Source organism: Haematobia irritans, chromosome 5 (assembly GCF_050003625.1).
Source record: "Haematobia irritans isolate KBUSLIRL chromosome 5, ASM5000362v1, whole genome shotgun sequence".
Classification (NCBI taxonomy): Eukaryota; Metazoa; Arthropoda; class Insecta; order Diptera; family Muscidae; genus Haematobia; species Haematobia irritans.
This window is the reverse complement of record NC_134401.1, coordinates 92,407,705-92,423,330: the sequence shown is the minus strand read 5'-3', so window position 1 is coordinate 92,423,330 and position 15,626 is coordinate 92,407,705. Positions and strand designations below refer to the sequence as shown.

The following is a 15,626-nucleotide window of genomic DNA, read 5'->3' as shown; positions in this document are numbered from 1 at the left end:
CGTTACCACAGACTCGTAACTGTCACTTCAACCATCATGAAAAGGTACATCAAAAAGTACACGCAAGTAATTTGCCATCCCTACTGTTAAAAAAGCCATTTTTGTTGTGAAACGCCAAGCGCAACCAGCTTGTTATATTTTAATTAAATAAAAACGAAAATAAAGTTCTGAAAACATGGATTATACGCTTAAAATTGTGAAAGGTATATTGGTGAACAATTTGGTGATTTTCCAAATGGAATAAAGTGATTGTTTTTCAGATATTTTACAGACACGCTGCCTCCATGGAATAAAAACACTGGTTGATAGACGCAGCAACATGTAACTCGCTACTTGTAACTCAACATCATCATTAATGCCAAAAATTATGTTAAATGTAATGTGATAGTGGTATAAATGTTATATTTTTAAGAATTTGTAAATGTTTAATCAAATTAATAAATATCTAAACAAACGTGTTTTACTCGACCACAATGATTCTTTTACAACTATCTTAAAATGCACTTTTTCTGATTGTTTGGAGGGTCCCTTATTGGCGTCGTTCTAAATTGATCTATAAAGGCACCTAATAATTGCACTCATGCGAAACATTTTTGTAGTAACTTGGCGTGGTACAACTTCTCAATAGTGACGGCGCTTTTCCGACGAATTTTTGATGTCGTATATGATTGTTTTCGACATAGTGGGGATTCTCAAAAGAGTCCCCAAATTCAAAAAATGTTGGCAGGGTAGCTGAGTACTATGTTCAGTTTTCAAGTTGAAAACCAGCTTGTTTTCACGGTTACTTTTTTAATTAACTAATTTAGAAATATAAAATTATTTGCAATCAATTCCTGGGATCTTTTCCATCCATTATTTAGCAAGACTCGATCAAAATATAACCGTCTTCATAAATATATTTGTACTTTTAATTTAGTGTTTTGGTGAAAAAAACGAACATAGTACTCACCTTATAGGTGGGTATTAAGTTCGAGTTCAGCCGCTAAAGTGAAAACTAAATCAGTAAGAAGAAGGCATAAAATTATACATATTTGTTGCAAATTTTATTATAACTTGATGGGGAATTGCCTAAAGCAAAGTTTGTATTCCTTAAAATGGATTATTAAAGAAAAGTAATCGTGGCTAAACTCGAACTTTATAATTGTATGCCTTTTTTTACTGATTTAGTTTTCACTTTAGCGGCAATTTGAACTTAGTACTTACCTTAAACTCGAACTTAATATCTACATTATGCCGTGTTCACATATATAGAGTAATGATAGAAAGGAGGCAGTGTTTACCATCGTCGTTAATAATTTAATATTTACAGCCTGTTTCTGTATGTCGAATGAGCTCTGTCGATCGACTAAAATGGAAATAACCAAAAAACAGCTGTTTCTATGAATTTCAGTCGATCGATTGAACTCGTTCGACATACAGAAACAGGCTGTTATTATGCGTACAATAACTGGATCAAATATATGGGTAGACTTTTAAGTTTTAAAAAATCATATAGTGTGGTCAAACTCTAAGAATTGTCGTCGAGAAGTCAAATATCGATAAATGTGTTATCGATCACCTTATCAAGTAGCGGTATAGATTATCAACTTCGAACAAAACTTATACCCTGCCAACATTTTTTGAATTTGGGGGCGCTTCTGAGAATCCCCACTACGTCGAAAACAGTCGTATACGATATCCAAAACTCCTCGGAAAAGCGCCGTCACTATTGAGAAGTTGTACCACGCCAAGTTACTACAAAAAAGTATCGCATGAGTGCAATTATTAGGAGCCCTTATGGATACATTTAGAAGGACGCCAATAAGAGCCCCTTCAAACAATCAGACCAAGTGCATTTTAAGATAGTTGTAAAAGAATCATTGTGGTCAAGTAAAACACGATTGTTTAGATGTTTATTAATTTTATGAAACATTTATAAATTCTCATAAATATAACATTTATACGACTACCTCATCACATTTAACACATTTTTATGCATTAATAAGAGATTGATTTTGAGTTACAAGTTGTAAGTTAAATGTTGTAGCGTCTATCAGCCAATACTTTTATTCCCAATGGAGGCAGCGTGTCTGGAAAAATATTTGAAAAACTATCACTTTATTCCATTTGGAAAGTCAAAAATTGTTCACCATATACCTTTCACAATTTTAAGCGTAATATCTATGTTTTCAGAACTTTATTTTCGTTTTTATTTAAATAAAATATAACAAGCTGGTTGCGCTTGGCATTTCACAAAAAATAAAATGGCTCTTCTAACAGTCGTGATGGCAAAATACTTTCATGTACATTTTGTACTTTTTGATATGCTTCCCCCATCACAGTTCGCGATGGTTGCGGTGACATTTACGAGTCTGTGGTAGCGATGAGGATGAAATGGAACTTTGAAATGCTGGCAGGGTAGTGTGGCTTATATGGGATATGTCTCGAATAGTTGGACACAAGCATTATCGTACGGATAAAATTATTAGATGAACGACATATCAGCCCTCAATCCGCCGACAGATGCAAAAATTGAGAATCCACCGCCGACAAAATTATCTCGAATAGTTAGATACGAGAATTGCCGTATGGGATAGTTAACTAATTTAGAAATATAAAATTATTTGCAATCAATTCCTGGGATCTTTTCCATCCATTATTTAGCAAGACTCGATCAAAATATAACCGTCTTCATAAATATATTTGTACTTTTAATTTAGTGTTTTGGTGAAAAAAACGAACATAGTACTCACCTTATAGGTGGGTATTAAGTTCGAGTTCAGCCGCTAAAGTGAAAACTAAATCAGTAAGAAGAAGGCATAAAATTATACATATTTGTTGCAAATTTTATTATAACTTGATGGGGAATTGCCTAAAGCAAAGTTTGTATTCCTTAAAATGGATTATTAAAGAAAAGTAATCGTGGCTAAACTCGAACTTTATAATTGTATGCCTTTTTTTACTGATTTAGTTTTCACTTTAGCGGCAATTTGAACTTAGTACTTACCTTAAACTCGAACTTAATATCTACATTATGCCGTGTTCACATATATAGAGTAATGATAGAAAGGAGGCAGTGTTTACCATCGTCGTTAATAATTTAATATTTACAGCCTGTTTCTGTATGTCGAATGAGCTCTGTCGATCGACTAAAATGGAAATAACCAAAAAACAGCTGTTTCTATGAATTTCAGTCGATCGATTGAACTCGTTCGACATACAGAAACAGGCTGTTATTATGCGTACAATAACTGGATCAAATATATGGGTAGACTTTTAAGTTTTAAAAAATCATATAGTGTGGTCAAACTCTAAGAATTGTCGTCGAGAAGTCAAATATCGATAAATGTGTTATCGATCACCTTATCAAGTAGCGGTATAGATTATCAACTTCGAACAAAACTTATACCCTGCCAACATTTTTTGAATTTGGGGGCGCTTCTGAGAATCCCCACTACGTCGAAAACAGTCGTATACGATATCCAAAACTCCTCGGAAAAGCGCCGTCACTATTGAGAAGTTGTACCACGCCAAGTTACTACAAAAAAGTATCGCATGAGTGCAATTATTAGGAGCCCTTATGGATACATTTAGAAGGACGCCAATAAGAGCCCCTTCAAACAATCAGACCAAGTGCATTTTAAGATAGTTGTAAAAGAATCATTGTGGTCAAGTAAAACACGATTGTTTAGATGTTTATTAATTTTATGAAACATTTATAAATTCTCATAAATATAACATTTATACGACTACCTCATCACATTTAACACATTTTTATGCATTAATAAGAGATTGATTTTGAGTTACAAGTTGTAAGTTAAATGTTGTAGCGTCTATCAGCCAATACTTTTATTCCCAATGGAGGCAGCGTGTCTGGAAAAATATTTGAAAAACTATCACTTTATTCCATTTGGAAAGTCAAAAATTGTTCACCATATACCTTTCACAATTTTAAGCGTAATATCTATGTTTTCAGAACTTTATTTTCGTTTTTATTTAAATAAAATATAACAAGCTGGTTGCGCTTGGCATTTCACAAAAAATAAAATGGCTCTTCTAACAGTCGTGATGGCAAAATACTTTCATGTACATTTTGTACTTTTTGATATGCTTCCCCCATCACAGTTCGCGATGGTTGCGGTGACATTTACGAGTCTGTGGTAGCGATGAGGATGAAATGGAACTTTGAAATGCTGGCAGGGTAGTGTGGCTTATATGGGATATGTCTCGAATAGTTGGACACAAGCATTATCGTACGGATAAAATTATTAGATGAACGACATATCAGCCCTCAATCCGCCGACAGATGCAAAAATTGAGAATCCACCGCCGACAAAATTATCTCGAATAGTTAGATACGAGAATTGCCGTATGGGATAGTTGGACACGAGCATTATCGTAGGATAAACTTATAGTCTGAACGGGACATAGGCCGCGTTGCCAAAAAAAAATCATTTTTTCCATCCAATTAAATTTAAAAATGTCCAATGGTACCAACTTAATCAACCCTGATGTGTAGTCGTTTCATCGACTATCGATTTGTGGTTCAGAGTAAAACGTTTTTGGTTTTCGTTGTGTATTTTTTTCTTGTGCTGAAAAACTTGAAACTTTTCTTATTTATGATTAAAGTCAATGATAAAGAGTAAAAAGTGTCATAACAGTTCTTAAAGGTAAGTGAAAATAAAATTAGTATACATATTTTCTCTGCAAGATTTTGCAATAGGTAGTTTTCCCCGATATGTGTGTATGTACATAAGTATTTTTTGTCTCGGCTTGCTTGCTTGATGCCGCAAAAAGTGTGTAGACATTTTCTTGCAAAAGTGATTATTAATGTGTGTATTTTATTTTGAACGACAGAATTTTTACTTTTAAAGCGGAAGACTTTTTGTTTAAAAAATGTCTATACCGCCTTATATGATTCCACCCAATGCATGGGCGGCCCAAATAATGGCCCAGCAGCAGGCTCAAGCCTATCAAATGCAGGCACAGCAGGCCCATCTGCATGCTCATCAAATGGCAAATCAAATACAACAAATACCGCCACCTGGAGCTCCGTTACCACCACCAACACAAGTTGGAATGGTGCCTCAAGTCGGGCAGCCTCAAATAGGTCAAATACCGACTCCGAAGCCGGAGTTGACCGAGGAAAAGCTTCTGGAGAAATCAATGAAGTGGCAGCAACTGCAATCAAAGCGTTTCGCAGAAAAACGCAAGTTTGGATTTGTTGATGCGCAAAAAGAAGATATGCCCCCAGAGCATATCAGAAAAATCATAAGAGATCACGGTGATATGACATCACGAAAATACCGCCATGATAAAAGAGTTTATTTGGGCGCCTTGAAATATATGCCACATGCCGTTCTGAAACTTTTAGAAAATATGCCTATGCCATGGGAGCAAATTAGAGATGTGCAAGTTCTCTACCACATTACGGGAGCAATTACATTTGTAAACGAGATACCATGGGTAATTGAGCCTGTTTATATTGCCCAATGGGGAACAATGTGGATTATGATGCGTCGTGAGAAACGCGATCGTCGCCATTTCAAACGCATGAGATTTCCACCCTTCGATGACGAAGAGCCTCCCTTGGATTATGCCGACAACGTTTTGGATGTTGAACCTCTAGAGGCTATACAAATTGAATTGGACTCTGATGAGGACGCTGCAGTCTGCAAGTGGTTTTATGACCATCGTCCACTTGTGGGTACGCCTTATGTTAACGGTTCCACATATAGAAAATGGAATTTGACCCTACCTCAGCTGGCTACACTGTATCGCTTGGCGAATCAGTTGCTAACAGATTTAGTAGATAGTAATTTCTTCTATCTCTTCGATCCAAAGAGTTTCTTCACAGCGAAAGCCTTGAATATGGCTATACCGGGAGGACCAAAATTTGAACCATTAATAAAGGATCATAACGTTGGGTAAGTGTTTATTTAATCGAACATTATTTATATTTCTATGTAAATTTATTTAAGGGGCAATCCTGTAAAACGTATACACAAAATAACATATTATTTTGTTTTCTATTTTAGAGATGAAGACTGGAATGAGTTTAATGATATTAATAAAGTCATTATCCGGCAGCCCATACGTACGGAGTATAGAATCGCTTTCCCATATTTGTACAACAATATGCCTCATTTTGTACATCTGTCATGGTAAGAAAAATTTGATATTAATTTCGCTATGTTGATACAAACATATACATATTACACAAAGGACCCAACATTTCCGATTCATACTCTAAATACAACTTAAAACGAGAAAAGGAATCTGATCATAGAAGTATAGCAAATTTCTACAAACTCCATTACATATAAAATATTTCATTCCATTCACAAATAAATAATGCTGTAAGTCGGGAATGAAAGCTTATTTTAGATATCCTGAAGTATATGTAAGTGTGAACCGATTTTGCTAATATTTGGCATAAATAAGAAGATTTTGTGTTATATTGACTGCCAGTTATTTCAGGCTCAATTAGACTATTCAATCCATTGTAAGACCACAGTTGGCAACATTCTCTTGTCATTGAGTTTTACCACTATATCGAGCAGAAGTCAATGACGAGAAGAATTTTGTATATATTAGCTTTATATAAATGTAAACCAATTTGATATGATTGATATTACGATATAGGTAAATTTGCCACATTTTTCAAGCGGTGATACTTTTGTGCCACTAAAGGCCATACTTTTTACATATTTTGCCAGCTTATGTGCCAGCAACAAAACTTTTTGTAAACTTCAAACTCAAATTTAATATATCCAAGTAATTCTTGAATTGAAATTTTTTCAATTACGAAAGTATGCAAAGACATTTTTACAAAGTTCTACTAAATCGAATTTCTTGGATTGTGGTACCAATTGCCGATGGCAAGGTAACTTAAAACTTCTAAACATTGTCGTACAAATTTCTACCGGGTCGGGAGAAATATGCTCTTGCAAGGGGCTCCGCTATACCTTAAAGTGGTCCGACAACAATAGTTAGCGTAAAAACACCTACGAAAAGTGCCACTTTTTTTAAAATGAATATGCCACACTTTACGACAAGTGAACTTTTTGCGCCACTTTTTAGAAATTCTTAATGGTAAAGTACCAGGCTGGACTTGGTCACTCGAATTTGATGCAACGTTAGTTAATGAACTTTTAAACCGTTGTATTCACATATATCTTCATACCATCTTGCCTATATATTCCATATACCAGTTAGGAACGTAATTGCTGAAAATTTTCAGCTACATTTAAACGAAGAAGAGATCTTTGCAATTTACTTCATATTTTTTTAATGTTGAATAATTTAGTAAACAGGCTGCAGAAAAACTATTATTTCCCTATTATTTATTATATTAATGTTCACTTTTAATATCGCGTCAAAATTTAGAAGCTTAAATTTTGATACTGGAGATAAAGTGATATATAAAACAAACCTTATAAGGAAAATTACTACCAAATCTAAAGAAACGAAAAAAATATATATACCAAGGTGATTTGTTAACGCAAGCATATATTTTGCAAAGTTTTCAATTTGTGCTGCTGGACAAATCGAACATTTACTTTAAAAAATTAGTTTTGTAGTAATGAAGTCTAACATTTTTATAGGTAAACTTCCTCTAAAGCATATCGATTCGATTTCACATATTTCAGGTATCATACACCTAATGTCGTTTATATTAAAACCGAAGACCCCGATTTGCCAGCTTTCTACTTCGATCCATTAATTAATCCCATATCACACCGACACGCTAATGTTGTGAAAATCCCAGAGCCTCTTCCCGACGATGATGAAGACTTCTCTCTTCCCGAAGAAGTGCAACCATTCCTTCAGGATACTCCTTTGTATACTGACAACACCGCTAATGGAATCTCACTTCTCTGGGCACCCAGGCCTTTTAATTTACGTTCCGGACGTTGTCGCAGGGCCATTGATATACCTTTAGTCAAAAGTTGGTATAAGGAACATTGTCCACCAGGTCATCCGGTAAAAGTGCGAGTTAGTTATCAGAAACTTTTGAAATATTACGTATTGAATGCTTTGAAACATCGCCGACCCAAACCGCAACGGAAAAGGTACGTAGTGTTTTACCCACGTGCCTTATTTTTTATTATTTATGTATTTTGTTTTCCATTTTTTTTTTCTTAGATATCTGTTTCGGTCATTCAAATCGACAAAATTCTTTCAAACAACTACCCTTGACTGGGTTGAGGCTGGCCTTCAAGTCTGTAGGCAGGGTTATAATATGTTAAATCTCTTGATTCATCGCAAAAACTTGAATTATCTTCATTTGGATTACAACTTCAATTTGAAGCCAGTGAAGACCTTAACTACCAAGGAACGTAAAAAGAGTAGATTTGGCAACGGTAAGAAAATAATTTCCACCCTTTTATGCAGTCATGTATAGTCTGGTAATTTTTTATTGTATAAATAGCTTTCCATTTATGCCGGGAAATTTTACGTCTTACAAAGCTTATAATTGATTCCCACGTCCAGTATCGTCTCAACAATGTGGATGCTTTTCAATTGGCCGATGGTTTACAGTACATTTTTGCTCATGTCGGCCAGTTAACGGGCATGTATCGTTATAAATATAAACTGATGAGGCAAATAAGAATGTGTAAGGACTTGAAGCATCTTATCTACTATCGTTTTAACACGGTAATTGGTTTCCTTAAATTGATGATTTAGTATGGGACTGACAAGTTTGCTTATTATAGGGTCCTGTAGGTAAAGGTCCCGGCTGTGGATTTTGGGCTCCCGGCTGGCGTGTGTGGCTGTTTTTCATGCGTGGCATCACACCTTTGCTGGAACGTTGGCTGGGAAATTTACTATCACGTCAATTTGAAGGTCGACATTCTAAAGGGGTGGCAAAGACTGTTACTAAACAACGTGTCGAGTCTCACTTCGATTTGGAGCTACGTGCCTCTGTTATGCATGATATTGTAGATATGATGCCTGAAGGAATTAAACAAAACAAGGCCAGAACCATTTTGCAACATTTATCTGAAGCTTGGCGATGTTGGAAAGCTAATATTCCTTGGAAAGTTCCTGGTTTACCTATACCCATTGAAAATATGATATTACGTTATGTCAAAATGAAGGCCGATTGGTGGACAAACACTGCTCATTATAATCGTGAGCGTATAAGACGTGGTGCCACCGTGGACAAAACAGTGTGCAAAAAGAATTTGGGTCGCCTAACTCGTCTTTATTTGAAAGCTGAGCAAGAACGCCAACATAACTATCTAAAAGATGGTCCTTATATATCCCCAGAAGAGGCCGTTGCTATCTATACAACAACAGTGCATTGGTTGGAGTCTAGGAGATTTGGTCCAATACCTTTTCCTCCCCTTTCCTATAAGCATGATACTAAACTTCTTATTTTGGCGTTGGAACGTCTAAAAGAGGCGTACAGTGTTAAATCCCGTCTTAACCAAAGTCAACGTGAAGAATTGGGTCTTATAGAACAAGCATACGATAACCCTCACGAAGCTTTATCACGTATCAAGAGACATCTTCTTACTCAGCGTGCATTTAAAGAAGTCGGTATAGAGTTCATGGATCTTTATAGTCACTTAATACCCGTTTATGATGTGGAGCCCTTAGAGAAAATCACGGACGCTTATTTGGATCAATATCTGTGGTACGAAGCTGACAAGAGACGATTATTCCCACCATGGATTAAGCCTAGTGATACGGAACCTCCACCATTATTGGCCTACAAATGGTGTCAAGGTAAGCTCAGTTGCTCATTTAAAATGTGAATGTGGTAGTGAAAAGCTAAAAAAAATGTTTACTCTTCGTGTGATTTGAAGCAAGGTGATTTGTATTTGAAATCCCCTTGTTGCAAACCTCACGCTGATTGGACATTCTAAACGACGAAGTGTGAAAAAACAGTTTAATAAATGGAATATGTATAAGAATAATTCTGTGGCATTCGTATCTACACGAAAATAAAAAAAATTCCCCTTCTTACTCAGGAATAAATAATTTACAAGATGTTTGGGACGTTGGTGAGGGAGAGTGCAACGTTCTATTGGAATCTCGTTTTGAAAAGTTGTATGAAAAAATCGATTTGACATTGCTCAACCGCTTGTTGCGTCTCATTGTCGATCACAATATTGCCGATTATATGACAGCCAAAAACAATGTGGTCATCAATTACAAGGATATGAATCATACGAACAGTTATGGCATTATTCGTGGTCTTCAATTTTCATCCTTTATAACACAATATTACGGTTTAGTTTTGGATCTATTGGTTTTGGGTCTACATCGTGCCAGTGAAATGGCCGGTCCCCCACAGATGCCTAACGATTTTCTAACCTTCCAAGACACACCTACAGAGACCGCTCATCCCATTCGTTTATACTGTCGCTATGTAGATCGTATTCACTTGTTCTTTAGATTTACTGCGGAAGAAGCTAGAGATTTGATACAAAGATACCTTACCGAACATCCAGATCCCAATAACGAAAACATTGTAGGTTACAACAATAAGAAATGTTGGCCCAGAGATGCTCGTATGCGTTTAATGAAACACGATGTAAATCTGTAAGTCGCTCTTTTTCAATTTTTTTTTTTATAGTTTTTGAAGGACTTTTAATTTTATTTTAAAGCGGCCGTGCTGTATTTTGGGACATTAAGAATCGCCTACCACGTTCAGTAACCACAATCAATTGGGAAAATACTTTTGTTTCAGTTTATTCAAAGGACAATCCTAATCTTCTATTCAATATGTGTGGATTCGAGTGCAGAATTTTACCTAAGGTTCCTTAAAATTATACATTCAAAAAGGATGGATATCATAACTTTTCTCTCGTTTTATTTTAGTGCCGTACTCAAAATGAAGAATTCACACACCGTGACGGTGTTTGGAATTTACAAAATGAAGTGACTAAGGAGCGTACAGCTCAATGCTTCCTTCGGGTGGATGATGAGTCTTTAGGACGTTTCCATAATCGAGTTAGGCAAATTTTAATGGCATCAGGTTCAACCACTTTCACTAAGGTAAGCAACAATAAAAAAAAAATTATGTAATGGGAGGCAAACAATATTGGTCTATATATTACAGATTGTCAATAAGTGGAACACAGCTTTGATTGGCCTTATGACATATTTCCGAGAGGCTGTTGTCAACACCCAAGAGCTTTTGGATTTGTTAGTGAAATGTGAAAATAAAATACAAACACGTATAAAAATTGGTTTGAACTCTAAAATGCCTTCGCGTTTTCCACCCGTTGTATTTTATACACCAAAGGAATTGGGTGGTCTTGGTATGTTAAGTATGGGTCACGTTTTGATACCTCAATCAGATTTACGATGGTCCAAACAGACCGATGTTGGTATTACACATTTCCGCTCGGGTAAGCTATGATTGTGTAAAAAATATAAGAAACATCTTATCCAATATTATTATTTTCATTTGCAGGTATGTCACACGACGAGGATCAATTGATTCCAAATTTGTATCGGTACATACAACCCTGGGAAAGTGAATTCATTGATTCGCAACGTGTTTGGGCCGAATATGCTCTGAAACGTCAAGAGGCCAGCACCCAAAATAGACGTTTGACTTTAGAAGATTTAGAAGACAGTTGGGATCGTGGAATACCTCGTATCAATACATTATTCCAAAAAGATCGTCATACTTTGGCCTACGACAAAGGCTGGCGCATTCGTACAGAATTTAAGCAATACCAGGTTCTGAAGCAGAATCCATTCTGGTGGACACATCAAAGACACGATGGTAAACTGTGGAATTTGAATAATTATCGTACCGATATGATACAAGCTCTGGGTGGTGTAGAAGGTATACTTGAACACACCCTCTTTAAGGGTACTTATTTCCCCACTTGGGAAGGTCTTTTCTGGGAGAAGGCTTCAGGTTTTGAAGAATCAATGAAATACAAAAAATTGACAAATGCCCAAAGATCTGGTTTGAACCAGATTCCTAATCGTCGTTTTACACTGTGGTGGTCACCTACTATAAACAGAGCCAATGTCTATGTTGGTTTCCAAGTACAATTGGATTTAACGGGCATTTTCATGCACGGTAAAATACCTACTTTGAAAATTTCTCTAATTCAAATATTCAGAGCCCATTTATGGCAAAAAATACACGAATCGATTGTTATGGATTTGTGTCAAGTTTTCGATCAGGAATTGGATGCATTGGAAATAGAAACAGTACAAAAAGAAACTATACATCCACGTAAATCGTATAAGATGAATTCGTCATGTGCCGACATTTTACTCTTCCCCGCCTATAAATGGAATGTCTCGAGACCTTCGTTGCTGGCCGACACAAAGGATACCATGGACAATACAACCACACAGAAATACTGGCTAGATATTCAGTTGCGTTGGGGTGACTACGATTCCCATGATGTAGAACGTTACGCTAGAGCTAAATTCTTAGATTATACCACTGACAACATGTCCATATATCCCTCACCAACGGGTGTCCTCATCTCCATTGATTTGGCGTATAATCTACATTCAGCTTATGGCAATTGGTTCCCCGGAAGTAAAACATTGATACAACAGGCAATGGCAAAAATCATGAAAGCTAATCCAGCCTTGTATGTACTTAGAGAACGTATACGAAAAGCTTTGCAACTGTATTCTTCCGAACCAACAGAACCCTATTTGAGTTCACAAAACTATGGTGAACTTTTCTCAAATCAGATTATATGGTTCGTAGATGACACAAATGTATATCGCGTCACGATTCACAAAACCTTCGAGGGCAATTTAACAACAAAACCTATTAATGGCGCAATTTTCATATTTAATCCACGTACTGGTCAATTGTTCTTGAAGATCATTCACACCTCTGTGTGGGCGGGTCAGAAACGTTTGGGCCAATTGGCCAAATGGAAGACTGCAGAAGAAGTAGCTGCCTTGATTCGTTCTCTGCCGGTGGAGGAACAACCAAAACAGATAATTGTAACACGCAAAGGCATGTTGGATCCCCTGGAAGTGCATTTGTTGGATTTCCCAAATATCGTAATTAAGGGCTCTGAACTACAATTGCCTTTCCAAGCTTGTTTGAAAGTTGAAAAGTTTGGTGATTTAATTCTAAAAGCCACAGAGCCACAAATGGTTTTATTCAATCTCTATGATGATTGGTTGAAGACTATTTCTTCGTACACAGCTTTCAGTCGTTTGATATTGATTTTAAGAGCTCTCCATGTGAATACGGAGAGAACGAAAATAATTTTAAAACCAGATAAGACAACAATAACCGAGGCTCATCACATTTGGCCCACATTGACGGACGAAGAATGGATTAAAGTGGAAGTTCAACTTAAAGATTTGATCCTAGCTGATTATGGTAAAAAGAATAACGTAAATGTTGCCTCATTGACACAGTCGGAAATTCGTGATATTATTTTGGGTATGGAAATAAGTGCACCATCAGCACAGAGACAGCAGATTGCCGAGATTGAAAAACAAACAAAAGAACAAAATCAATTAACAGCCACAACCACAAGGACAACAAATAAACATGGCGATGAAATAATTACCTCTACAACATCGAATTACGAGACGCAGACGTTTAGTTCGAAGACAGAATGGCGTGTGAGAGCTATCTCAGCTACAAATTTGCACCTGCGTACGAACCACATTTATGTATCCTCCGATGACATTAAGGAAACGGGTTACACATATATTCTACCCAAGAATATTCTAAAGAAATTCGTCACGATTTCTGATCTAAGAGCTCAAATTGCCGGTTATTTGTATGGCGTGAGTCCACCAGACAATCCGCAAGTTAAGGAGATACGTTGTATTGTTATGCCACCTCAGTGGGGAACACATCAAACTATTAATTTACCCAACAGCCTTCCCACCCATCAATATCTTAAGGACATGGAACCTTTGGGATGGATACACACACAACCAAATGAATTACCTCAACTATCACCGCAAGATATCACAACTCACGCAAAAGTCATGCAAGAAAACTCAACTTGGGATGGTGAGAAGACTATTATTATCACATGTTCCTTTACCCCCGGTTCATGTTCTTTGACGGCGTACAAGCTGACACCATCTGGCTTTGAATGGGGTTCTAAAAATACAGATAAAGGAAATAATCCCAAAGGTTATTTACCCTCCCATTACGAACGTGTACAAATGTTATTGTCGAACAAATTCCTTGGTTTCTTTATGGTTCCCGCCCAAGGCAGTTGGAATTATAATTTTATGGGTGTTCGCCATGATCCCAATATGAAATATGAACTTCAATTGGCGAACCCCAAGGAATTCTACCATGAAATTCATCGGCCATCTCATTTCCTACTATTTGCTAATTTAGAAGATGGTGGAGATGGTTCGGGAGCGGATCGTGAGGATGTATACGCTTAAATTCTGGTCGATCGTTTTTATTTTACAATATATAGAAAACACACACATATAGCTCGTAATGGTTAAGAGTTTAGTATCTAAACTACATAGTTTTATAATTTATGTTAAAAATTACAAAATTCGTTTGCTTTTGAGAAGAATAAAAGACTTTGAAAGATGATTCAATAAACTGACATTTTGTAGCGTTCGGTGAATGCAAAGATTTCAATGTAAAAATTTTTTCATATTGGAAAAATGAAAACAGAAATAAATAAATTTCTTTAGATAATATAAAATTTGTGTGCTTTATTTTAAACTTTTCATCCATATTATATGGATGAAAAGGAGTGGAATCGGGAATTGTGGTAGTGCAATTATAGATGCTAGATCATCATGTCTGTTGTGGATCTCACCGCACGCATAAAACATTCTTTACACCTCTCAAAAATATAGTTGTGGGTCGCATGTGGAAAAACTTTCGGGACTTCTGATCGAAAAATGGAAACATCTGATTTTTTCTGCAATGCTTTTTTATTTTAGATGTTTTTTAATGGCAATGCGGTATGGATTCGAAAAGAGGGAATAAAATGCGTTCCTGTTCTTGTACACACATGTATTGCTTTCGTGAGTTGTCACAGATTCTGAAACTTTAATGTGTTTTTTATATATTTCGCGCGATTTAAAAAATAAATCTTAAATGTGAATAAAAATTTCTTCTGACTGGTTCAGTTTAGTGTAGTGGTTGGGAGAAAAAATCTGCTGTTTACATTTTTCGATCAGAAGTCCAAAAAAAGAGTTCTCACGTGTGAGTCAAAATAAAGGGCTGGTTATGCATCCAAAAACGGGGCGTAAGCGTAGTGTGGCATGTCAGCTGTTTGTTTTTGATATACGACCATACAAACGATTACCTAACGTTTGCACAACGTAAACGTGTCGTAAGATTCAGAAAAAAAAACAAAAATTTACGTTTCGTTTTCGTATCAGCTGATCCAAAAACAAGCGTCATCGATTGAAAGAAGAAAATTTCGATTTTTTATTTCATTAAAAATGTAGTATTGTGTTGTTTTCGGTTAAAATGGACGAAGAGAAATTAATATTTTTCATGAAATTTATTTTAAATGAAAAAAACAAATTTTTTCTGCCAGTTCTTGATAGTTTGTTGGTACGTTTTTTTCAAGTTGGCTAATCGCCAAAAAATCATATGTTGCCGTTATGTTATGGCTACGCTACATTTTTATATCCAGGCCTTAACTAACTTTTTGAGAGTTGTGAAGACCCAGAGCAGGCAT

General features: G+C 36.1%; 1 protein-coding gene and 3 long non-coding RNA genes across 4 annotated transcripts; 2 read left to right on the top strand and 2 right to left on the bottom strand.

Annotated features, from left to right (window-relative positions):
* The first annotated feature begins 69 nt into the window (after positions 1-69).
* On the top strand, positions 70-468 carry LOC142241614 (uncharacterized). Its single transcript, XR_012723729.1, has 2 exons — positions 70-203; positions 261-468. It is a non-coding gene; the product is annotated as an uncharacterized LOC142241614 (long non-coding RNA).
* Positions 469-1,880: 1,412 nt separating this feature from the next.
* Positions 1,881-2,394, bottom strand: LOC142241524 (uncharacterized). The gene is made up of 2 exons (XR_012723670.1): positions 2,137-2,394; positions 1,881-2,069 (listed from the first exon to the last, which is right to left on the bottom strand). It is a non-coding gene; the product is annotated as an uncharacterized LOC142241524 (long non-coding RNA).
* A 1,269-nt stretch (positions 2,395-3,663) lies between these two features.
* LOC142241548 (uncharacterized) lies at positions 3,664-4,176 on the bottom strand. The gene is made up of 2 exons (XR_012723683.1): positions 3,920-4,176; positions 3,664-3,852 (listed from the first exon to the last, which is right to left on the bottom strand). It is a non-coding gene; the product is annotated as an uncharacterized LOC142241548 (long non-coding RNA).
* A 327-nt stretch (positions 4,177-4,503) lies between these two features.
* Prp8 (pre-mRNA processing factor 8) lies at positions 4,504-14,633 on the top strand. The gene is made up of 12 exons (XM_075313167.1): positions 4,504-4,649; positions 4,837-5,906; positions 6,018-6,143; positions 7,632-8,054; positions 8,128-8,345; positions 8,414-8,640; positions 8,700-9,717; positions 9,963-10,536; positions 10,602-10,752; positions 10,816-10,992; positions 11,057-11,348; positions 11,414-14,633. The coding sequence occupies exons 2-12, from the start codon at positions 4,876-4,878 to the stop codon at positions 14,356-14,358; spliced, it is 7,182 nt and encodes a 2,393-aa protein (XP_075169282.1). The 5' UTR covers positions 4,504-4,649; positions 4,837-4,875; the 3' UTR covers positions 14,359-14,633.
* The last annotated feature ends 993 nt before the right edge of the window (positions 14,634-15,626 follow it).